This window comes from Pipistrellus hanaki (assembly GCF_964339955.1).
Source record: "Pipistrellus hanaki genome assembly, chromosome: 1".
Classification (NCBI taxonomy): Eukaryota; Metazoa; Chordata; class Mammalia; order Chiroptera; family Vespertilionidae; genus Pipistrellus; species Pipistrellus hanaki.
Genome location: NC_140503.1, coordinates 165,084,113 through 165,108,088, shown reverse-complemented (window position 1 = coordinate 165,108,088; position 23,976 = coordinate 165,084,113). Strand labels below are relative to the sequence as shown.

The window sequence follows — 23,976 nt, the reverse complement described above, 5'->3', positions numbered from 1 at the left end:
AGGTGGCGGTGGAAGCTGGTGAGATTCTTCAGAGTTTCTATTTTTCATACTTTCCTGGGTTACTCTCACAACCTATTAAAACGATCGTCCCGAGTACACCTGCAGAATCAAACATTAAGATGGTTAGGACATCGCCAGCAGGACCGTGTTCTGCAGGAAGAGCAGATTTCCTTGAACACGGTCACGTTCTCCAGCCGGAACCTTGAAGCTGCGGCGTCCGGGGCAGCACGGAGCGCTGAGGGGAACACCGCCACGGGGCACGCCGTCCAGCGCCCTTCCCACTCGGCACCGGAGCCGGTTGGGTTCCTGCCCCTTTCTTGCTCCTCTTAATCACCTTCCCCCTCGGGCAATCCCGGAAGGGAACCCTTTCAAAATTTCTTCCACGTGGGAGCGTAGGACCAATTTCATCAGCACCATCCGGAATGGCCAATATGGCGGCGGCCGTCAGATGCCTCGGTAGAGGTAAAGCCAGGCGTTGTGTGGGCTTGGGGGAGAAATGACCTGTGGCGCGGGGGTCTCCTGTGGTCCAGGGTGCAAGCCAGACTCCTGCGCACGGGTCTGCGCTGGGGGCTGGAAAAGCCTCCTGCTCTTTTGGGCTCCAAGTTCTTCAGGGGGTCATTACTGTGGAAAAGCCACCTTCTCCGTGGTCTCCCTCCCTCTGGAGCCGTCCACAGAGGGAGTGCAATGGGAGGAGGAGGTACATGGACACCCCTGCGGCCGCTCGTGGCGGCCGAGGCTGTTTCCGATGCCGGTGGGTGCAGGGAGAGAGAGGAGCTGGCTGCGCGAAGGGAGTTGTGATCAGGAAAAGGTTCTGTATATGCAGGTGTGTGGCTCACCCCTGTAAACTTTAATGTTTACAGAATGCTGGGGCGTTCGGGGTACTGCATGGTTGCAGCTGATTTCAGTTCTTAAACTTCCGAAGACCGTTGTCTAATTGGGATCAGCAGTTGTCATCTGATGGCTAATTCAGGCATACTTCTTTAAAAAAAAAAATATATATATATATATACACACACACACACACACACACACACACACACACACATATATATATATATATATATATATATATATATATATATATATATTTTATTGATTTTTTATAGAGAGGAAGAGAGAGGGATAGAGAGTTAGAAACATTGATCAGCTGCCTCCTGCACACCCGCCACTGGGGATGCGCCCGCAACCAAGGTAGATACATACCCCTGACCGGAATCCAACCTGGGACCCCTCAGTCCGCAGGCCGAGGCCCTATCCACTGAGAGGCATCCTTCTTGGTAGCAGCTCTTCCTCAGCATTTCACAAGGTCCAGTGAAGGGCTAGGATGCCAGCCCTTGTTTCGCACATTGCTTTTTAATTTTTGTTCTGTGTTGTGTTTTTGAAGCACAGGAATGTGTATTATTTAGTTACGATGGATCTTTTGGTGGAAGCATCATCTAGCATCACCCCCATTTTATATATGTCCAAGATCCATACGTGCACCTATCTGTTGTTGGGCTGTTTATTGTTTTATTACGTTGTTTTTCTATACCTGTGCCAATACCACAGTCTTAATTACCATAGCTTTATAACAAGTCTTGATCTCTCGATCAGTTCCTTCACTTTTTTTCATATCTTTCAGAAGCAACTCTGGGAATGTATTATCTATTTTTAAAAATGAGTAAAATTTTGCTGAAACCGGTTTGGTTCCGTGGATAGAGCGTCTGCCTGCGGACTGAAGGGTCCCAGGTTCGATTCCCGTCAAGGGCATGTACGTTGGTTGCGGGTGCATCCCCAGTGAGGGGTGTGCAAGAGGCAGCTGATCGATGTTTCTCTCTCATCGATGTTTCTAACTCTCTATCGCTCTCTCTTCCTCTCTGTAAGAAATTAATAAAATATATACTTTTTAAAATGAGTAAAATTTAAATTATTTTATATATTCAGGACAGACATACATATTCTGTAACATACTTTGAGCCTGAACTGGATTAAGTTAAAAATAAGTGAAGGCAAAATTGTTCAGTTAGTTGTGTTTACTTGGCTTTAGTTTTAAGAAGTGGAGTGTCCATTATTATACTTTTTAAAAATATATATATTTTATTGATCTTTTACAGAGAGGAAGGGAGAGATATAGAGAGCTAGAAATGTAGATGAGAGAGAAACATCGACCAGCTGCCCCTTGCACACCCCCTATTGGGGATGTGCCCGCAACTCAGGTACATGCCCTTGACCCGAATCGAACCTGGGACCTTTCAGTCCGCAGACCTACACTCTACCACTGAGCCAAACCGGTTTCGGCCATTATTACACTTTTTAAAGAATGGTTAAGAATCACAAAATATTGAATGTTTTTGTTTTGGAAAAACGGTGATTAAGAATATAAAAATTGTGAATGTAATTATTATTTAATATTAATATTTTACATGTTTTTTTTTTCTTTCAAGTCGTGATACATCAAAGGCATAATCTTTCCAAGACGGCTTATCAGACCCGTCTTTATCCTTGTTCTGCATGTGTTCATGTGCTTAGTAGACATTTCGCTGCTGCTGCTGCTGCTAGGAAGTAAGTATATTTTTTTTAGTTATTTCGTTTGCTGTCATCCTAAATTTCGATTAAAAAAATTATGCTCAGTTCCATAAACAGATATAGGGACATATAGTTGTAAAAGCCTATCATCTCTGCTTTTTTGGCTTTGTAGTACTGAATAAAGTATATAACTTAAAACAATACTTAATATTGACATTCAGTTATTGAGTTTAATCCCTACAGCAACCTTATGTGGAAGCTCTTGTTATTATATTCTCTTTTAGAAACAAAAAGCAAGGCACCGATAGATTATGTAACTTGTGCAACATCACAGAGCTAATACGTGTTGAGGCTAGGATTTTGTGACATAATACGTATTTACTGGTTCATTGGTCTCTGCCCAGTTCCTGACAGAGCTTCTAAAACCCTTGTAAATCTCCTAAGTTATAGGGATGCTAGGAGCATCTGGGTCTTTGACCCATTTCCTGATACGAAGTTTCTAAAACCCTCGTAATCTCCTGGGCGATAGGAGCACCTTTTTACTAACAAAGCAACTCTTGGTGGGCTCCTGGATTGGGGCTGGTCACCAGAGAGACCAAAACATGGTTAGAAGCTAAGAACTTCCAGCCTCACTCTCCATCCTCCAGAGGAAAGGAGAAGGCCTAGAGATTGAATTCATAATTGAGCATGCCTACATGATGAAGCAGCCATTAAAACCTCTGAACTATGGGGTTCAGAGAGATTCTAGATTGGTGCACACAACTCATGTGTCAGAGGGTAGTGCTCCCAACCCAATGGGGACAGACCCTTCTGGATCTCGTCCTATATACCGACTTATCTAGCTGTTCATCTGTAATTCTTTATCATATTCTTTATTATATAAGAAACCAGTAAATATTTAAGGGTTTCTCTGAATTCTCTGAGGCTTTCTAGCAAATGATGAAGTCTGAGGAGGGGATTATACTTCACCCTTATTTATAGCTTGTTGGTCAGAAGTACTGGAGGCCTGGACTTGAGGTTGGCATCTGCAGGGAAGGCAGTCTTGTGAGACTGAGCCTGTAACTTGTGGGATCTAATGCTAATCCAGGTAGCTACCATCAGAATTGTATTGAATTGTGGAACACCTAGCTGATGTCAGAGAATTAGATGGTGTGGGGAAAAAGCCTGTGCATTTGGTATCAATTCTTGTGAGTAGAGGAAAATAGTTTCTATTTAACCAGATACTCTGTTCTGTTCTTCCTTACTTTTAACTTTTAATTTGCTTATTACTTTTAACTTTTAACCATATACTCTGTTCTGTTGTTCTTGCTTGCTTTGAACAATCTCCAGATCTATCTCCACATATCTCGGAGATTGTTTCAGATAGGACTGTGTAGTCATTCTTTTGTTATTGAGTTGTAATGAACATATAACATATAGTTTCAGGTGTACAGCATAATGATTTGGTATTTATATATATTGTGAAATGTTCACCACAATCAGGCTAGTTAACATCTATTATTATAGAATTACAACTTTTTTTTCTTAAAATGAGAACTTTTAAGGTTTTCCTCTGCAATTTTCAAGAATACAGTACAGTATTATTTACTACAGTCACCATGCTGTACATTACATTTCCATTATTTATTGTAAGGTTTATACATTTTGACCATTTTACCTACCCCTCACCTCTGCCTCTGACAACCACTAATCTATTCTCTTTTTCCCCCCCTTATTCCACATATAAGTGAGATCATATAGTACTTGTCTTTCTCTGACTTATTTCACTTAGCATAATATCTTCAAGATCCATCTATGTTGTGAATGACAAGATTTTGTGGCTTAATAATATTCTGTAGTTATGAGAACACGAAACACAGAGTTTATTATCTTATTTTCTTAGATGAGCAACTGTAAGCCAACTTTTGCCCTACCCTGTATATACCACATTTTCTTTGTCCATCCATCCATCAATTGATACTTAGGTTGCTTCCATGTTTTGGCTATTGGAAATAATGCTTCAGTGAACATGAGTATATTTCATTATGTGACTTTAACCATTTTCCTATTGCTCTACATTTGTTGTTTCAATTTTTTGCTATTACAAATGATCCTGCAACACTAGTCATGTACATAGATCTTGTCAAATATTATGAATATGTTTATAGTGTAAATTCTGAGAAAAAGAATTTTTGAGTCTAAAGATGTGTCCTGGTGTTGAACGTTGACATATGAACCAGGGTCATGGTTCGATTTCCAGTCAGGGCACATGCCTCGGATGTGTGCAGGAGGCAGCTGATCAGTGATTCTCATCATTGATGTTTCTATCTCTCTCTCCCTCTCCCTTCCTCTCTGAATTCAATAAAATATAAAAAATGAACAATTTTAATTAAGAACAAAAAAACTCTTCTCTTTGATATACAAAAAAAATGTGTGCATTTATGATTTTGATAGGTAATAACAATTTGCCTTTATAGAGATCTTTTCAGTTTACGTCCTTACCATCAAGTATTATTAGAATGCCTATTTTCCCATATACAGTGTGTAGTTACAATTTTTATTGTTGCCAATTTGATAGGTAATAAATGGTTTCATTATTGTTTTAATTTATATTTATTTTATTATTGAGGTTTGTATATCTTTCATATATTTAAGAACAATTTTAAAAATATATATATTTTATTGATTTTTTCAGAGAGAAAGAAAGAGGGATAGAGAGTTAGAAACATCGATGAGAGAGAAACATCCATCAGCTGCCTCCTGCACCACCACCACCACCACCACCACCACTCCCCGCCCCCCCCCCCCCCCCTCGGGGGATGTGCCCTTGACCAGAATAGAACCTGGGACCTTTCAGTCTGCAGGCCGACGCTCTATCTACTGAGCCAAACCGGTTTCAGCAAGAACAATTTTTTTTACTGTGAATTTTCCGCTCATTTCCTATTCTCATTTTTTTTGCTTGTTGATTAACAGAAGCTCTCTGTATATTATAAATTATCAAATATCTGCACGATAACTCTTAACATATTGTAACTGTTATGGTAGAGGAATGGACCCAGTGCTGTGGGATCTCAGATGGAAGGTCATTTAATTCCACCCGGAGGAAAGTAGTGCAGGGAGTATTGATGTTTGAGCTGGGTCTTGAAAGATAGTTTTGAAGGGGAATTTGAGAATTTGTTTCAGTGGTAAAGAGGCATGAGAGTAAATGATATGGATGTAATACAGTCTGATATGACTTGAATATAGATAAAGAGAGATATGGTGGGGAGTATAGGTGGGCTAGAGGGAGTCGATGGGGGGGGGAAGGAGACATATGTAAAACTTTCAATAATAAAGATTTTTTTAAAAAGAAAGAGATGGTGGAAATATAACTAGAAAGGAGGCTTCCTTTGAGTGTGAATAGTACCTGGATTATCTTTTCATGTTGAGAAGTTTGAGGACTATTGGTTGCGCCAGTTTACAACCCTACCCAGCAGTGAGTGAGCGTGTCCAGTTTTCCATATTCCTAACAACCCTGGATATCATCAATCTTTATGTTTCTTTAGTGTATTTCTAATTTATATATTTTGCCCATGTTTTTATTGGGTTGTTCATTTTTCTGCTTTCTTAAAGTATTTGTTTATTAGGGATAGCAATTATTTTGAGAACATTTTATGTTTAAATGTGTGTTTTTTTGTCCTACAGAAATTTTTCATTTTATATTTTCTTTAAATTTGTATTCTAGTACAACTTTTTTTTTTTTTAATGCATTTTATTGATTTTTTACAGAAAGGAAGGGAAAGAGATAGAGAGCTAGAAATGTCGATGAGAGAGAAACATCTACCAGCTGTCTCTTGCACACCCCCTACTGGGGATGTGCCCACAACCAATGTACATGCCCTTGGCCGGTATCGAACCCGGGACCTTTCAGTCCGCAGACCGACAATCTACCACTGAGCCAAACCAGTTTCGGCATGTATTCTAGTACAACTTTTAAAACAATTTCACTAACCTAAAAAACATAGTATAAGAAGTTTGCATACTTAAAAAAAAATGAAAAATTATTACCAATATTTTTATGCCTGACATTGAGTTATTCAGTAGCTTGAAGAGGATCATAGTATTCATAGTTCTAGTTATGGTTTTAATTTTTAAATATACTGACTTTATAATATACTAAAGATAGTTTTTTCATGGCTATTTTTTTTTTTTTTTAAATCAGGGTCTGAGACAGAGGGGCTTGCTTTTTTTCTCTTATCTCTTATCATTTCTGAATCTCCCTGCTCCTCCATACATATAAACCACGGTTTGCCAGTGGCAGTTTCTGGTAAAAAAAAAAAAAAAAAAAGCCACTGTATCATCTCTGACTCTGGTTCTTTTTCTCTCCTGAGGTTATTTTTTTCTTCAAGTATTTAAAAAATTTTTGTGGACTGCCAGACATTTTGTGTAGCACAGTCGAGATTGAAGTACGTGGTATTTATGCCTGGAAATGTGCATGCCCCTTCTGTCATAGCCTTGAATCAATCCAGTCAGTTGATCTAGGTTTTGGTTTTATTGTTGCTATGGTTACCATTGGCTTCATATTTCTGTACTGTCACTGAGTGCTTTCAGTGAGGGCTGGGCTGTGGAAGGTTTGTCTTCAGTGTTCTGGGTCCTGACCAGTTTTCTGTCTGCAGTTTTGGGGGGAGAGTAGGGAGTACAGCGCAGAGGTTTGGGGGTTCAGGATGGGGGGGGTGTGTCTCTGCATACTCTTATCTCTTCCCTAGACTGCTGTTGCTTATTGCCAGTGCTTGTTAGGCTGGGGATAGGTATGTGAGGGAGTCTGTTTTTTCAAATCCAGCATTTATCCTAAGTAGGCACAGTGTGGCTAGACCTTGGGGATGGGTCGTCTTAATATTTTTGTTCCTTGTCCCCATGGTAGGTATCTGCCACAGACCTTGTGCGAGAATGTCTGGGACCTTTCCCGTCTTTATTGGTAGAGGATACTGCTTGCAGGACTGTTTCCTTCCCTACCCTCAAGGGTAGAAGTTTTAGTACTTTTTTCTTCTTTCTTTTTCCTGCACAGAATGGATGTTTACCTATGCCCTGGGTTTCAGGGTTATGTGCTTTTCTGGCAGCAGTGGCTGATCTCCTCCTTGTCTGCACCCTCAAGGAGGGATTTCTAGTCTCTTGGCCTGCTCTCGTATTTCCTACAGGGGTCTTCAAACTACGGCCCGTGGGCCACATGCGGCCCGCAGAGGAGTCTGATCTGGCCTGCCAGATTTTTTTTGGGCAGTGAGCGCAGCCGAGGTGTTACAGTAGGAATTAGTAGTTCATATAGTCCGGCCCTCCAGCTCTCTGAGGGACCGTGATCTGGCCCCCACTTTAAAAAGTTTGAGGACCCCTGTAAGAGTATCAGTGGAGGTCTGTGGAAAGGCCCTACGAATGGAGTGTCGACTTCCCTTGTGTTTGGATCTTCCACGAGGTTTACACTGACCCTCGCCCTAAAATGTTAGCTGATTTCTTTCCCTTACCTGCTTTCCTTTCTCTCACATCTGCTGGGAGTGAAGCTTGCCCGGGTGGTATGCATGGGGGCGGGGTGAGTGTGGACAGACTCCTTGGATTTCAGGCTACTCATTTGCCCTGTGATCTCAGCTCTGTGATGGATTCAAGAAAAGTGGTGATTTTTATTCCACTCTTTCTTACTGTTAAAGCCTTTTTTTTTTTTTTTTTTTTGTACTTTCATTTATTTGTATTATTAATGACTGGGTTTTATTCTGTCAGCTTTTACATTGTAAGTGGAAGCAGAACTTATGCATTTAGTTTAATGAATAAACCAGCATCAGAAATGTTAGTGGATTCATTTATCTGATGTACACTGAGAAATACAAATTCCAGACATTTGCATTCCATTAGTAATTACATGCCCTAGGCATTTTCTCTTTACTGCTGTTTAATTCAGTTTACTTTGCCAGAAGTTGTATGCTTTCCTCCCTCCTCCCCATCCCAACCCTTCAATTCTTCAATGCCAGAGGTTTCTTTCCTTCAAAGAACTTGGATCTCTGGAGTCATAGATCTTCAAAGGTCTTGTAGCGAGCTTTATTATAGCGCTGATTTTTTTTTTCTTATAATTCTTTATTTGGGTGTAACCATGGAATTATTTTTCCTTTCATGCTTTTGGAATTAGGGGACAGATGAGGCAGGCAGAGAGTTATTACCTGAGCACAGTCCCTTTTACTCATTTAATCTTTGTGGTTTGGTTACCCAGGTAACTGCAGCTGAATTCTGTTCTCTTTGATTCAGGCTGCCAGGTGTTTCTCCCTCATTTTCCAAAAAAAAGCCTTTCTAGTATGATTTATTTTAGGCTCTGAGAATTAGAGTTTTTAAGCTCTCCTGATAGGGCCTTGCATAATTACATGAACATGAACAACAACAAAGTTCTTCTGGACACTTTTTGGAGAGTCATGGAAAATAAGCAGTTGGTCTAAGAAATTATTATTAATGGATTTTGTTCAGTTGCAGGTTTTGTTTTTTGTTTTGGGAAGAAAGTATTTTCCTTAGAGTCCTATTCAGTCTGTGTTATTATAAAATGATTTAAACATTAAAGAAATGTTCCATTTGTAACTTAAAAATATTTTCACTGGCCCTGGCCAGGGTGGCTCAGTTGGTTGGGCATCCCATGCACTGAAAGGTTGCTGATTCGATTCCCTGTCAAGGCACATGCCTCGGTTGCTAGCTCCATCCCCAGTAGGGGTTGTACAGTAGACAGCTGATTGATGTTCTGCTTTCACATCAACATTTCTCTTTCTCTCCCTCTCCCTTCCCCTCGCTCTAAAAAAAAAAAAAAAAAAAAAATCAATGAGTATTTTTAAAAATATATATTCACTGAATCACCTCAAATATGTGTTTTGTGAAACAAGGTTCAAAGCATAAATAAGTAAATTGTTGTATACCCAACTCAGTTTCTTCCTTCCTTTCTTTTTTTCTGTCTTTCTTTACGTTTTGAAAATATTTGTTAATTTAAAAATTATATTTCAGCCCCTGGAAATTTCATATTAATTGCAAATTAATGGTCAGGTTCAGCCATGAATGAAAATTTAGTGGTGAAATCAGCATTTATGTAAAGTAAATCTGTAGGTTACAGCTAGGACTCATTTAAAAAAATTCTTTAAAATATTACATATGAATCCTTTTCTCCCATTGACCTCTCCCTACTCATTCCCACCCCTATCCCGTACATGTCTTTCACCCCCCACTCCTCACCCTCCCACCGCTGACTGTGTCCATGGGTTATGCTTATACGCATGCATACTAGGCCTTTGGTTGATCCCTCCTTCCCCTACACCCCCAATCATTCCCCTTTCCCTCTGAGGTTGGGTGGTCTGTTTGATGCTTCTTTGTCTCTGGATCTATTTTAGTTCACCAGTTTATGTTGTTCATTATAGTCCACATTTGAGTGAGATCATGTGATGTTTATCTTTCTCCTATTGGCTTATTTTGCTTACTATAATGCTCTCCAGTGCCATCCATGCTGTTGCAAATGGTAAGATTTCCTACTTTTATAATACAGCAGCTTAGTGTTCCATTGTGTAGATGTACCACAGTTTGTTAATCCACTCATCTGCTGATGGGCACTTAGGCTGTTTCCAAATCTTAGCTGTGGTGAATTGTACTGCTGTGAACATATGGGTGCATATGTCCTTTCTGTTTGGTATTTCTGGTTTCTTGGGATATATTCCTAGAAGTGGGATTCTGGGTCAAATGGGAGTTCCATTTTTAGTTTTTTGAGGAAACTCCGTACTGTTCTCCACAGTGGCTGCACCGGTCTGCATTCCCACCAGCAGTGCACGGGGGTTCCTTTTCCTCTGCATCCTTGCCAGCAGTTGGCGTTTGTTGATGATAGCCATTCTGAGGTGTGAGCTATGACCTCATTGCCATTTTGACTTGAATCTGATGATTAGTGACTTTGAGATGTTTTTATATGTTTCTTGGCTTTCTGTATGTCCTTTTTCGTAAGGAGTCTATTTAGGTCCTTTGCCCATTCTTTGATTGGGTCATTTATTTTCCTTTTGTTAAATTGTATGAGTTCCCTATAAATTTTGTAGATTAAACCTTTATCGGATATAACATTGGCAAATATGTTCTCCCATGCAGTGGACTTTCTTGTTTTGTTGATGGTTTCTTTTGCTGTGCAAAAGTTTTTTATTTTTTTATTTTGATGTAGTCCCATTTGTTTATTTTCTCTTTACAGCTAGGACTCTTATTCGTTTTTTTTGGTTTTTTTTATTTTAGGTAGAGAGTTTATTACTAAAACAGGTTCTCTAAGCTTCTTCTATTGGCTTCACTACTCTTTTACTAAATGTAAAATAAAAATGGGATTTCTCCAGTTTGGAAGGTTTCAGGGTTTTGTGGGGTACTTCCCAGGGAGCTGAGGCATGTGGCCTCCGTTCACTTGGGCTCCAGTGAGCTTTGGCATTGTCTCCTGTTCTGTTAAATTGCTCATGAGCTGAGAGAATATTATTATTAATTGAGGTAATGAGGTTTCATTGAGTCTAAAAGTGAGAATGGAGTTAACTTTGGAATGGTTTTTGAGGTACTTTTTTAAAAATTTATTTACTGCATCTACGTCTTTCACATAAATTTTATAGATCCTTGTATTAATTTTCTTTTGCTGCTATTACCAATTACCTTATATATTGTGGCTTATTATCCTGCAGTTGTGTAGGTCAGAAAGCTAACATGGATTTCACTAGGCTAAGATCAGGTGTCAGCAGGGCTTCATTCCGTTCTCGAGGCTCTGTGGAGGCATTTGCTTCCTCCCATTCCCAGCGTGGAGAGGCCACCTGCATTCCTCGGGTCCTTGCCCCAGGTTCTCCACCTGAAAGCCAGGAATGGCAAATTGATTCTCTTTTCATGCTGGGATGTCTCTTATCTCTTACCCTCTCCGTCAGATGCAGGTGGGAAAGGGGAAAGTTTCTCTGCTTTTAAGGATTCGGTATGATTAGATTGGGCCCACCTGGATAATTCAGGATACTCTCCCATTTTCAGAAATTTAACCTTAATCACATCTTCAAAGTCCTTTTTGCATGTAGAGATGGGCATTTTTGGGAAGCCATTATTCTGTCTACCACAGAACCCAAACATCTTTATAGAATACTAGAGGCCTGATGCACTAAGATTCATGCAAGAATAGTCCTCCCTTCCCCTGGCTGCCAGCACCAGGTTCCCTCTGGCACCTGGGACCTGGGCCTTTGCTTTGGCTGCTGCCTTCCACCTTCGCTCTGGCCCTGCCACCCTCCTGTAGCTCCCTTGACCTCCCATCCCTTCCCCCCATCATAGCAGCCACCCACCCCGCCCACTTGGAGCAGCAAGGGTGGGGTGGAATGCCTGCACCATAGCCATGGTGACAACACAAGTGTCCCTGCGTGGCCGCCACCATCTTTGTCTTGTTAATTTGCATATTCCCTCCTTATTGGCTCTGGGTGCCACCATCTTTGTCAAGGAATGATGGTCAATTTGCATATTGCCCTTTTATTAAATGGGATTATTTCACTGATTTAATACATTAGCCTCCTGTCAGTCACCGGGGACTGACACTATACTTTCCATCCGGAAGACAAAACAGGCTGGGCGCTTAAGGTGTTTTAAAGTGCTTATGGTTAAGAGATTATAGGTGTGATTTGACTTAATGCTGAGAAAATATATCACCTCTAGTTCTGTCTTTTCTTCTTAGCTTCAAACTCTTACCTGCAATGACCTGTTGAACATATTTTCTTAGATATTTTGTAAGCACCTTGTTAGCTTTTGCTATGTAACAAACCACCCACAATTATTTGTCATTGCCCACATATCTGTGGGTCAGCTGATGTAAGCTGAGTTTGGATGGGTGTCTCTGATGACCTTGGTTGGGCAAGCTGTGCATCTGTGAGTAGGCAGCTCAAGTGAGAATTGTCTAACTTAGCCTGGGGCTCTCTGGGGGCAGCTGTGTTTCACATGTCTCATCTTCCCACCTTTGGGCTAGCCCAGGCATGTTCTTGTGAAAATGGCAGAAATACAAACATGTAAATGGAAACACATGAAGCCTCGTGTAACCTAAGTTTAGAGCAGAGAAACGGTCACTTTTGCTTATTCTATTGTCCAAACTAGTCACATGGCCAAGTCAAGGTGCTGGGAAAGCTACTTTTATCTTTTTAAATAGGAGGAATTTAGCAAAGGAACTTGAATGGATAAAGGGGTGTAAACAATAATATAAACAGAGCCACTTTAAAGAAGAGTTGGAGCTGTCATCCCAGAGGAACTTGCCTTGCAGGTCTACTCCTCAGACCTTTGGAATGTTAAAATAACCTTTAGACTGGCCTACAGCAATCTTATATCCCAAACAATGTTTGCAAAGATAACAGGAAAGCTGTAACTATTTGAGTTTCTGCCTGGGTCAGTTTTTCCAGAATCACTCTTAGTTTGTATCTCAAATAAATGCTTGCTGCCTCTCTCTCACTCTGGTCTTTTATTTTTTAATTAACAGGGGATAAAGAATTGGGGCCAGTGATATAATTTACCCCACATTCACCTCTGTTTTTTTTTCTTAATTACAAATGTTATTTTATTTTTTTTAAATTTCTTTATTGATTAAGGTATCACATATTTGTCCTCAACCCCCCGTTCCTATCCCCCACCCCTCCCCACTCATACCCCCACTCCATTATTGTCCTTGACCACTGGTTAGGCTCATATGTATGCACACAAGTCCTTTGGTTGATTTCTCCCTTTTATTCCTAACCTCCCTCTGAGGTCCAACAGTCTGACCCATGGCTCCTTGTCTCTGGGTCTGTTCTTGTTCATCAGTCTGTGTTGTTCATCATTTCTCCTAGATGAGTGAAATCATGTCCTACTGGAAATATAAGAATAAAAAAATGAGATAATCAATAATGGTTATGCTGAAAGGCAAATTAATCAGTCTGTAGTGAGTTCATCCTCGTGTTTCAGGATGGCCAAGTGGTCTAAGGCCCCAGACTCAAGCTTAGCTTCCCACACTCACCTCTGTACTACTTTCCCGTTTTACTTTATTTCTGGTCTTAGTAATGATACTACTCTATGCCTAGTCATCTAAGCCAGAAACCTAAGAAGTATTTAAAATCTTCTCTTTCCCTTTTTCCTATATTCAGTAGCTACCTTGTAAATATCTTTCTAAACTCTCACCTATTACCCTCACTGTTCTGGTTCAGGGTGTCATGTCTCTTGGAAGAAAGGGAGGGCATAGTCTCTCATGGTCCCTAATCTAGTTTCCTTTGAACCATTCTTTGTATTGCAGCTGGAATACTCTACCTGGAATACATTGCCTCTAGAGTCTAGAGGATGCCCTCTGGGATGAGAGTCACCAACTTTTATCTTCTGTTTCCTGTCTTTTGCTTCACTCTTCAGTTCAAGAGTGAATAAAATAAGGCCAGTGGGTCAAAAAATCTAGTCCACAATCTCTGTTTGTGCGGTTCATGAACTAAAAATGGTTTTACGTTTTTAAATGACTGGAAAAAATGAAAAGAACAGTCATTTAAAAATGTAACATTTTTGTGACACATGAAAATTATGAAATCTAAACCAATAAATAAAATTTTATTGGAATACAACTATGTTCATTCATTTTTGTATATGGAAGCCTTCATATTATAATGGCAAAGTTGAGTCATTGAAACAAGAGACCATAAAATGCTTGCTATCTCATCATTTTCAGAAAAAGGTTGCCCTTGCTCTACTCAAGTAGAACTTTCTGTACTGTTCTATTTCATGCCTCAACATGTTTATTATGTTGTTTCTTTGCCTGGCTAACTATTTTCTTAAATAATAGCTTTATTGAGATACAACTAACATACTATGAAGTTGGTCCATTTAAAATGTACATTTCAGTGGTTTGTAGTATATTAATAGAGTTAATTTTAGAACATTTTCATTACCTTTCAAAAAAACCCCATGTTCATTAGCAGTCACTCCCCATTTCCCTGACCCTCTCCCCCAAGCCTTAGAAATCACTAAATCTACTTTCATCTACATAGATTTGCCCATTCTTGATATTTCATGTAAATGGAGTCATATAATATGTGGGGTTTTGTGACTGTCATCTTCACTTACATAATGTTTTTAAGGTTTATACATATTGTAGCAGATATCAGTATTTCATTCCTTTCCATTGCTGATTAATATACCATTGTATGTACGTAACATGTACCCATTTGTGATATAATGGGCATCCATTTTGTTTTTACTTTTTGACGATAATGAGTAATGCTGTTATGAATATTTGTGTACAAGTTTTTGTGTGGGTCATGAATTTTCATTTCTCTTAGGTATATACTTGAGCAAATTCTTCATTATTCTTCAAGAATTGACTTTGGGATTTTCTCTTGCAGATCCCTTTGCTAGCTTCCTGAGCTGGATTAAATGTTCATTCCCTGTTGCTCAAATAACACTTGTAGTACTTTACACATGATAGTGACATTATCTGTTTGCATGTTTATTCCTCTATTCCTCTAAGTTTTTAGAGAGCAGCATCAATGCCTTTTCTACTTTGTATCAACTGCAAACAGTACAAAAATTCACTTAACCTTTATCGGACAAAAGGGAACTTTAGTTCCCAGCAAGGAGTGGTTAAAAGATAACTTTAATACATTTTCTTTATAAATGTTTTTACTTTTCATAAATAACTCAAAAAATAGATAAGATAGAGGCAAAAAAGTAAATGCCTGCAGCGCTGAATTTAAATGCCCAAAAAGGCTCCAGGCGGGAGACCCCACTACGGGAATTTAATATTTGTTGAACTAGAAAAACTGTAATGCAGTCTATGCTTTTAAATTAAAATAAACTTTATATTTTGTTATTTTTTTTGTCTTATATACATGGGTCTTTTTTTTTTCTTTTCTTTTTTCAGTTTCTTGGAATACATATAGAGATAACTGATCTTGAATTTCTCTTTTTTCAAGGCCTGAAAGGAAAACAAAAAAAGGTACCAAAGAAAAAGCACCAACTGAAAAACAAGAAGACATAGAAAAAATAAAGTCAATCCCCTTTATGGAAGGTGAACCTGAGGATGATGTTTATTTAAAACGCTTATATCCAAGACAGATATATGATGTGGAGAAAGCTATTCATTTACTTAAGAAATTTCAGATTCTGGACTTTACATATCCAAAGCAAGGTGTTTATCTTGATTTGACACTGGACATGTCACAGGGGAAGAAGGTATATAGACCCAAAATAAATTTATTTGTGAACAGTAGTTATATGAATCGACATTTCTTAATGTTTTAATTTTTGCCTTTTATAATAATTTTTAGAAAAACTTATGCTCTTTCTATACTTTAGCATGAAAAATACGTATGTTTGTTTTTTAACTTACAAATATAAAACAGAATGTTAAGCATACTCTCATAGTTGATGAACATATATTGCCTATTCAGCAGAAAATCATCATTGATATAAAGTTCAACAAAAATAATATTAAAATTAATTGAGGTGTTACTATAACTTTGAAAAATTACTTACACTGCCTGTGTGTCCTGTTCCTTCTCTGTAAATGAGAGTTTTGGAATAGATCATTGCCCTTCAGATATTTCCTTACAGTCCTAGATTGAGACCAAGTTTTCATGAGTGGGGTGCTTCAATCAGAACTTCTCTGCTTTATCTGTTTGTATATTGCAGTTCTGTGGAAGACTTTTGTTTATAAAACTCTAAAAGTAGGAAAAACACTTGATTAGAATTGATGTCCATTATAGCTCTAAATTTTGTAAGCTTCTCACTCAAAAAACCTAATTTTCTTGGAAATGATATTTAAATTTTTATTCTCAAGGTCTTTTTGGTCAAACTAGAAGGTGTAAGTTTTTTGAATACAACTGAACAACCTCAATAATAACAATAATGATTGAGCATGTAAGAGGAGGCAGGATAAAGTCAGCTTACAGTACAGGCCAGCATCTTGTTGTTAACTCTTTGAACTTGAGTTACTGGTTTTACCTCTTCAAATCTCACTTTTTTCATCTCTTTAAAAAGGGAGATAAAAAGCTTTGTTCATATGATTATAGCAGATTGAATATGGTCATGCATGTAAGGACTTGGTAGGTGTTTAATAATATCATAACAGTCAACATTTACTGGCAAGTTTTTATGTACCAACCACCATACTAATGCTTTGCATGCATTTTCTCATTTAATCCTTTAATAATTTCAGAAGAAACCAAGACACAAAAAGCACAGTAACTTGCTCAAGGTCAGAGAGTAGGGGTAGAGTTAGAATTTGAATTAAAGTCTGTCTCATTTTTTAGAAACAGTTTATACTAGCCTCGTTATAATTTTATTTTATATCACAGAGTTCTGTTAGTTTGTTTATTTAAAAAATGTTGTGGTGTCCAAGATGATCACTTTCTCAGTCAACTGTTAATATATTTCATAAGGAAGCCACTTGTAAACTAGACACATTGGAAGGATACTGTTTTCTTCCTAAGACATTTTCTTAATCTTGATAGACTGCTTGTAACAGGCTGGTATTCTGCAGGGAATGCTATTATGATTGCTTGCCATTGAAAAATTTACTGGAACCAGTTGTGACATGTTAATGGCAAAGGAATGCCAATGAATAAAATTGAGTTTCATTGTCTCATTGGATGCGTACTTAAGAGTTGGTGCTTTCTTGTCTGAAAAACCCTCAGAAGGTTATCTCAAAATAAACTAAAAACACAGTCTTTCAGTTTTAATTAGGGAACACCCCTTTCCTCTTTTTTCCAGATCTTAAGACTGTATCAAAACTATGGACTTAGAACTTGTTTCCATGTAAAGTTTCCTTAAGAGATCTGAGCCACAAGCCTAGACAGGCAGGATTTTGACCAAATGACTGAACAAATTAGTTCTGAGGCCCTGTGGAATCTCTGTCCATATTAGGGTGACTCAAGTGCATGCTACTCCTTATTTTAGATGTTCCATTTTTCTTTACACAGATGTCTGAAAGTTGGTAGGTGGATTAGGTTGTTTTCAAATAGACCCACTCAGAAGAGCCTTTCAGGCTTGGCATTCTGTCTTGGATTTAAAAGATAATATCACCAGATTGTTTAGAGTCAGTGATGGAGATTAGTGTGTCCTACTGAGCAGATCAGCTGGATATTGTCTATTGCTCAGTATGCACAGTTGCTTTCATGTCCTCTTTGATGGTGTCAAAAGATTACACATTCTTTTAAATTTAATTCAAGGTGGCAAAAATTATTGGCATCCATGTAGAAAGCATTGTACTAGGTGCTGGGGAAGATATGGATATGCAAATACATCTTTCAATATATGAGACACTGATGAATGATGTAGAGATAGAAGCCAAGTACCATGAGAGTATAGAGCTGGGAAGAGGGATTTAGATTTTCATGATGGTTTCTTACAAAAGAAACAAAATTACTTATGCCTTAAATTATAATCAGTGAATAGTTCTGGATTAAGGAGAGGATATGTGGTAGAATTGAAACATTGAAAAACAAAACATGTTAGTTCTGTCTTTTTATAGATGTGAGAGGCACCAAAAAGATGAATGAATTTTTCACAATTATTTTTCCATTGTTGTGTGTTTAGAAAAAAGTGGAGCCATTTTCCAGTGTTGTTAGTTTGCCATACCCATTCGCTTCAGAAATCAATAAAGTTGCTGTATTTACAGGGGTGAGTAACCTTTACCAACTTTTTATATCGTTTAACTTGTTTAATATAACATTGGTAAGTGATTAGAATAACTGAATGAGTAGAGTTAGAGAAAATTCTAGCATTCACCAAATCTTATTTTCTCCATTTGAACCTCAAAGCAGTAAGGTGACTCATTTGAGGTTATGTCATTAAAGTAAGAAAAAGCTAAACTAGAACATTAACTTCATCATTATTTATTCTACCATATTCTGTTACTCACAAAAAAAGCTGAAGGGAAGTACAAAATTTATTCTATTAGCTCCTGCTTCTGACTCAAACTCTTCAAACAATAAAATTATTTTGGCCCCATGCAGTGCTTTGAAGTCACAGAAACCACACTTTAAAAAATATCTAGTGTGGAAAGTGAAGGACATCAAAGCTATAACAAATACAGTAACAACAGTTTTTTTGGTCAAACTTTTTGTGTTTATAAACATCTGTTTATAATGTGTTTATGATTTTATTTTGTAAGGTATTTTGATTCTTCTCCATCTGTCTCACTTTCAAGGAAGAAATTCTTTACTTTTTCCCCCCTAGAAAAGTGGAGCATATAGCTGTTGGAATGCCACAAAACTTGAGTATGAGCATGATACATTTCACAGTAAAACCAAATGGTATAAATGGAGTATAGAGGAAGAAAATAAATAATGCTGTGTATTTTTCTTTGAATTTTCAGACAACAGGCTAAATTTTGGTTCTTTAATTTATTAAAAATATTTTTCTCTTCCTGACCAGTATGGCTCAGTTGGTTGGGCATCATCTCATGCACTGAAGGGTTGCTGCTTAGATTCCTGGTCAGGGCACAAGCCCACATTGTAGGCTTAATCCCTGGTAGGGGGCGTGCACGAGGCAGACAATCTGTGTTTCCCTTTCACATCCATGTTTTTCTCTCCCTCTCCCTTCCTCTCTCTAAAAATCAGTTTTAAAAATATTTAAAAATAAAATTTTCTCTCTATATTGGTTTGATAAAATATCTTCATGTAAGGATCAAAATTAAATATATTTTAATTTTTACTTTTGGAAGATGATATATTTATGGTATGAGAGTCTTAGGCTGAACTACTTGGTAGTTCCTCATGCATTTTTATTTTTATTATTATTATTTTTAAATATATATATTTTATTGATTTTTTACAGAGAGGAAGAGAGAGGGTTAGAGAGCCAGAAACATTGATGAGAGAGAATCACTGATCAGCCGCCTCCTGCACACCCCCCATCAGGGATGCGCCTGCAACCAAGGCATATGCCCTTGACCGGAATCGAACTTGGGACCTTCAAGTCTGCATGCCGACTCTCTATTTCTGACAAAATACTTGAAAGCAGACTGAATTGATGTTTAAACTATTGTGTTTTGGTAGAATGCATCAGAGATTAAAATAGCAGAAGAACATGGAGCTGCGTTTGCAGGAGGAACTAATCTGGTTAAGAAGGTACAGTGTTATTTTTACGTTCATTAGTTATATGAATTATTTTGTTATCTTTGCCATCCATTTATTTATTACATGTTTTAGAACTAGTATTGGAAAGTCTTGGAGTAGAAATTTCTCATACCGTTCTTTGACATTTCAAAATTACTTCTGCTTAATATTTCTAGCGATAAGAGCCCTGGTTCTGGATCCACACTGCCTTTGTTTGAATTCTGGGTCTGTCCCTTACAAGTACACAGACTGACTCATCCTCCCTAAGTCTTCAATTTCTGCATCAGGAATGTGTGGTCAATATTAATACTTGCCTCATAGGATTATTGTTAAGACTGGATTTATTAAACCATGTTAAGTATCGAGCTGAATGCTTGGCATGTGATAAGTGTTTGCTTAATGTAAGTTATTGTTAAGAGGAATACAGAATCTTATTTAGGGAATAAAGAATTTATAAAAATAAAGAATAGTAACAAGAAAATGAAATTTCAGAGTCACAGCTTAATTTTGCCAGGGTTCAAGTCTTTAGGGTTCATTGTAATCCCAAACCACAGCTTTGAATGATATATTGTGGTATGATTGAAGCAAAAGGAGTCATTGGTAAAATATTTGTTTTAGGAAGTATTGTACTATTCTAAAAAGTTGCTTCATTTTATAATCAACTAAATGGAAGAATTAAACCCATTAAATACATATATTTTAAATGGATGTGACTATTTTTAAGAGAAAAGTTCAGAAAATGTTTTGCTTCTAATACTGGTAGTTTTCATAATTTGGTAAATGTGTTCATATGATCCTTGTTTAAAGGAAAACATTGTGTTTAATGTGTGTTTTCTAAATTATAAGGGGAATTACTACATTATATTAAATTTTCAGAATGAAAGTTATCTTTTATCTTGATTTTTAGATTTTGGATGATGAAATTGAACCAGACTTTTATATAGCTGTTCCAGAAATTATGTCTGAGCTTAATCCATTAAAGAAGAAATTGAAAAAAAGATTTCCAAAGCTTAATCGAAGTAAGGGAGAATTCTTTTTCATTATTTCAATGTGCTATGAACAACTTTCTAATTTATATATTTTGTTAGAAAACAAAATTGCTAATATATATGCAGAATAAGTAATATGTCCTGCTATTTGAGTTTTATGTAAGAACATGTAGATTTTTTTTTCCTCTTGACATTGATAATCTATTGTAATTTGCAAACCTAATTACTATATAATACTTAAAATTTAGGCCATATTTTAACTTGAAATTAAGTGAAAGTATTACCAACTAGACATGTTGTTATCATATTGTGTGTGTGTGTGTTTTTTTATCATTGTTTTTGACTTCTTTATCAATATAATAGGTATGCTAATTTATGTCAGCATTCAACTTATATGAATGCTTACAGTGTGCATGGCTCTGCAGATTTTTTCCTTAACATGTTAAGCGCCATATCAGTCACCAGTGACTGACACTATATTTTCCATTTGGATCTCGTCAGTCTGGCCACCAGCATATCCGTGAAATTGGATATTGGGGGCTAAATGGAAAGGAAGACAAAACAGGCTTTGCACTTAATGTGTTAAGGAACTTTTCTCTTATGGATATTTATCCCTTATGAAATCTAGTAAGCAAAGTAACATCCTATATAATAAAAGCCTAATATACAAATTGTTCAACTGGGAGTTCACCACTTGCTATGACGTGCATTGACCACCAGGGGGTGTCATGGAATATGACAGGCATCAGCGACGTGGTGCTGGCAGCGGGCTGCAGTGGAGGTTCTGCCAGCCCTGATGGGCCCTGATGAGAGGGGTACTGTGACGGGATGGCAGAGCAGGTGATTGGGAGGCGCCAGGACAAGGTGGGTGCAAGCAGGGCCCGATTGCCCTGCCAATTGCCTCACAGACAGAGACCATCAGCAGTGGCAGTGGGGGGTGGGGCCAGCGCCTGGCTCCAGGTACTGAGGGAGCCGGTGGGGGCCCGATGACCCAGGTGCTGCCCAGGGCCCAGAGGTCAGCTGGGACTTGCCCTTCCATGCCAGATGCTCGTGCTTCGATTGCCAGCCAGGCCTAGGGATGAATTTCTTGCACCGGGCCTCTAGTTGCTACATAAATAGCTATGTTTTAAAGTCTAACATAAATGATAAACTCACAAGGTGCTGAAGATTTTCAGTAGAAGAATTTACATATAGGTGAGGAAGTTAGCGTTTAAAGTGATCTTGAATAATTGGATGAGTAGATTAAGGGAAATACTTTTTAAGTATGAAAGGAAACTATAGTTCTGCTGCCTGCTGCAATGAAAGCCAAACTTGTGAGACAGGTGCTGGCAAGAAGGAAAGTGGTTTATTCAAATGCCGGCAACTTGTGATGGGGGACTCCTGTCCCAAAGCCCATCTTATTAGTCCTTGTCAAACCAGATAATTACATAAGATAAAAGGGAAGTGGGAATTGAGTTGAGGGGAGTAGAAGGAATTTTTCTGTGGACCAGATGTGCAGTTTGACTCAACTAGTCATCCTGTTCCTGATACTAATTTTGCTCTCTTGTGGTTGGCCAGTGTGTTGCACATCTGGTGGTGACAAGAAACAGGAACAGTGTGCTCTGCTAAGATACTTAGGCAAAAATATGTGATTTTTTTTTAAAGCATATAAATCTTTATTATTAGTTAGCTTTTGCTAGAATTTCAATGTCAGTTTGGCAGTAACAAGAAGAAAATCTATTAATCATAGACATTGAAGTAAGTCAGAAATTATAGTCCATGTATAAGAAATATCAGTTAGTTCTCTTTAGCTGTATTGAAAAATATTCCTACATTGATATGAAAGAGAATGGAAATTGTGTTGGAAAGGTAGATTGATGTCATATTGAGAAGGATCTGGAATAAGATCCTAGTAAGCTTGGACTTTAATTTTTTCTGTATTCAGCAGAATCCCTTAGAAGTTTTTAAGGTGGGGAATTCTTTACAGGTTTAATCTATCAAGAGTTCATAAGATGTATTGGCATCAATCAAAACTAGAAGCAGGGAGACCAGCTTTGACACAATCACCAGAGACTAATAAAGTTAATGTGTAAACTAAAGTCTCATAATGAGGCTGGAATAAAGAGGGCAAATGTCAAATATATTAGGACTGCACTAAGTAATTAAAAATGGATAGGAAAGACAGAAAAAAAAGAGTCAAATGGTGCTGGTATTTTTTTTTTAATTTTTTTTTACTGTATATCTGCTATAGATAGGTATTATTTCAAATAAAATTTCATTTTAATACTGTTTTAGTAGCTTGGTCTTCACATTTTAGCTATACTTGAGCTGAAAATTCCTACCAAAATTCTTCAGACTTGGTAGCCACTAAACCATGGATCATATATTATGTTTTATACTTTAAACAATTTTATATGTACTCTCCAATTCTTTTGTTGTACTAGAGTTTTATTTGTTTATTTTGATAGCCTGCTTTGAATAACACATCCTTATTAGATATTGAACTGAAGTTGGGCACTTTTTTTTAGGGATTTCTAGTACAATAATGTTTGTTGTCATGGAATCAGGTGTAATTTTTCAAAGTAAGACCTGAAATTGAACATTATTTTAAAAATTAAATGTGAATTCCAGTTCAATTTGATGAAAATATTTCTCATACTTTTTTTCTAATTAAATTAAAGCTCAACAAAACCAAACATACTAAATATAGTCAATTAAAACTGAAACTAAATGCTAAATATATCTGTATTTATCTATTTCCTTTCTTTGCATGGTGAACTGGCTTTACACAGAAGTTAATTTTGTCACCTTTGCTACTTTATCTATTTTCTGAACAACCCTTTAGGCCTTTATGGTTTTTAGCCTGAGGGTTGTATTTTTTTTTTTTTTTAATGAGATGTTCATCACAAAATTAGGCACTGTTGTTTTTAGTCTGAAAAGTTTTCAAATAACCTCATTTCAAATAAGAAAAGTTTCCCTTCAAATTGCTAATTTTTGTTAATGGGCTTTATTTTTACTTTCATAATGAGTCATAGTTTCTGTACACCAAGGTCAAGTTACCTAGGTGTTCTCCCCCTTCTCCCCCTCCACCTTTGTTTAACAAAACATCTTGAAAAAACAGAGAGACCTTTCTCCTTCTCTAGCTTTTTCTATTCACCCCTACATGATCTGTGTAACAGCACTGGCAAAACATTCGTGTTCTTTAAACATGAAGACAAATGATTAACCTGTCAAAAATGTTAAAACAAAATACACCAGATGTGCATTAGAACAAATGAAGCTTGTATTATGCATTTTCAGAGCTTGTTCTGATTCTTGTTTAGGAACATTTGATTCTCCTTATAGCCAACAAAAGACTTTAGGGTAAAATAGAAATTACATTTTGAGCAAATGGATGAAATTAAAAAACAAACAAGCCCCTACAGCTAAGCTCATTAGTTTCCCATTTTGTC

At 37.5% G+C, this 23,976-nt stretch overlaps 1 protein-coding gene across 1 annotated transcript in view; it reads left to right on the top strand.

The window, feature by feature from the left end:
- Positions 1 to 218: 218 nt before the first annotated feature.
- MRPL1 (mitochondrial ribosomal protein L1) overlaps positions 219 to 23,976 on the top strand; it is a 48,068-nt gene continuing 24,310 nt past the window's right edge. Inside the window, exons 1-6 of the mRNA XM_084884492.1 lie at positions 219 to 462; positions 2,424 to 2,541; positions 15,411 to 15,669; positions 18,034 to 18,117; positions 19,497 to 19,568; positions 20,464 to 20,575. Of these exons, the coding sequence (XP_084740618.1) occupies positions 423 to 462; positions 2,424 to 2,541; positions 15,411 to 15,669; positions 18,034 to 18,117; positions 19,497 to 19,568; positions 20,464 to 20,575 (685 nt within the window). The 5' untranslated portion in view covers positions 219 to 422. The remainder of the gene's footprint in view (positions 463 to 2,423; positions 2,542 to 15,410; positions 15,670 to 18,033; positions 18,118 to 19,496; positions 19,569 to 20,463; positions 20,576 to 23,976) is intronic.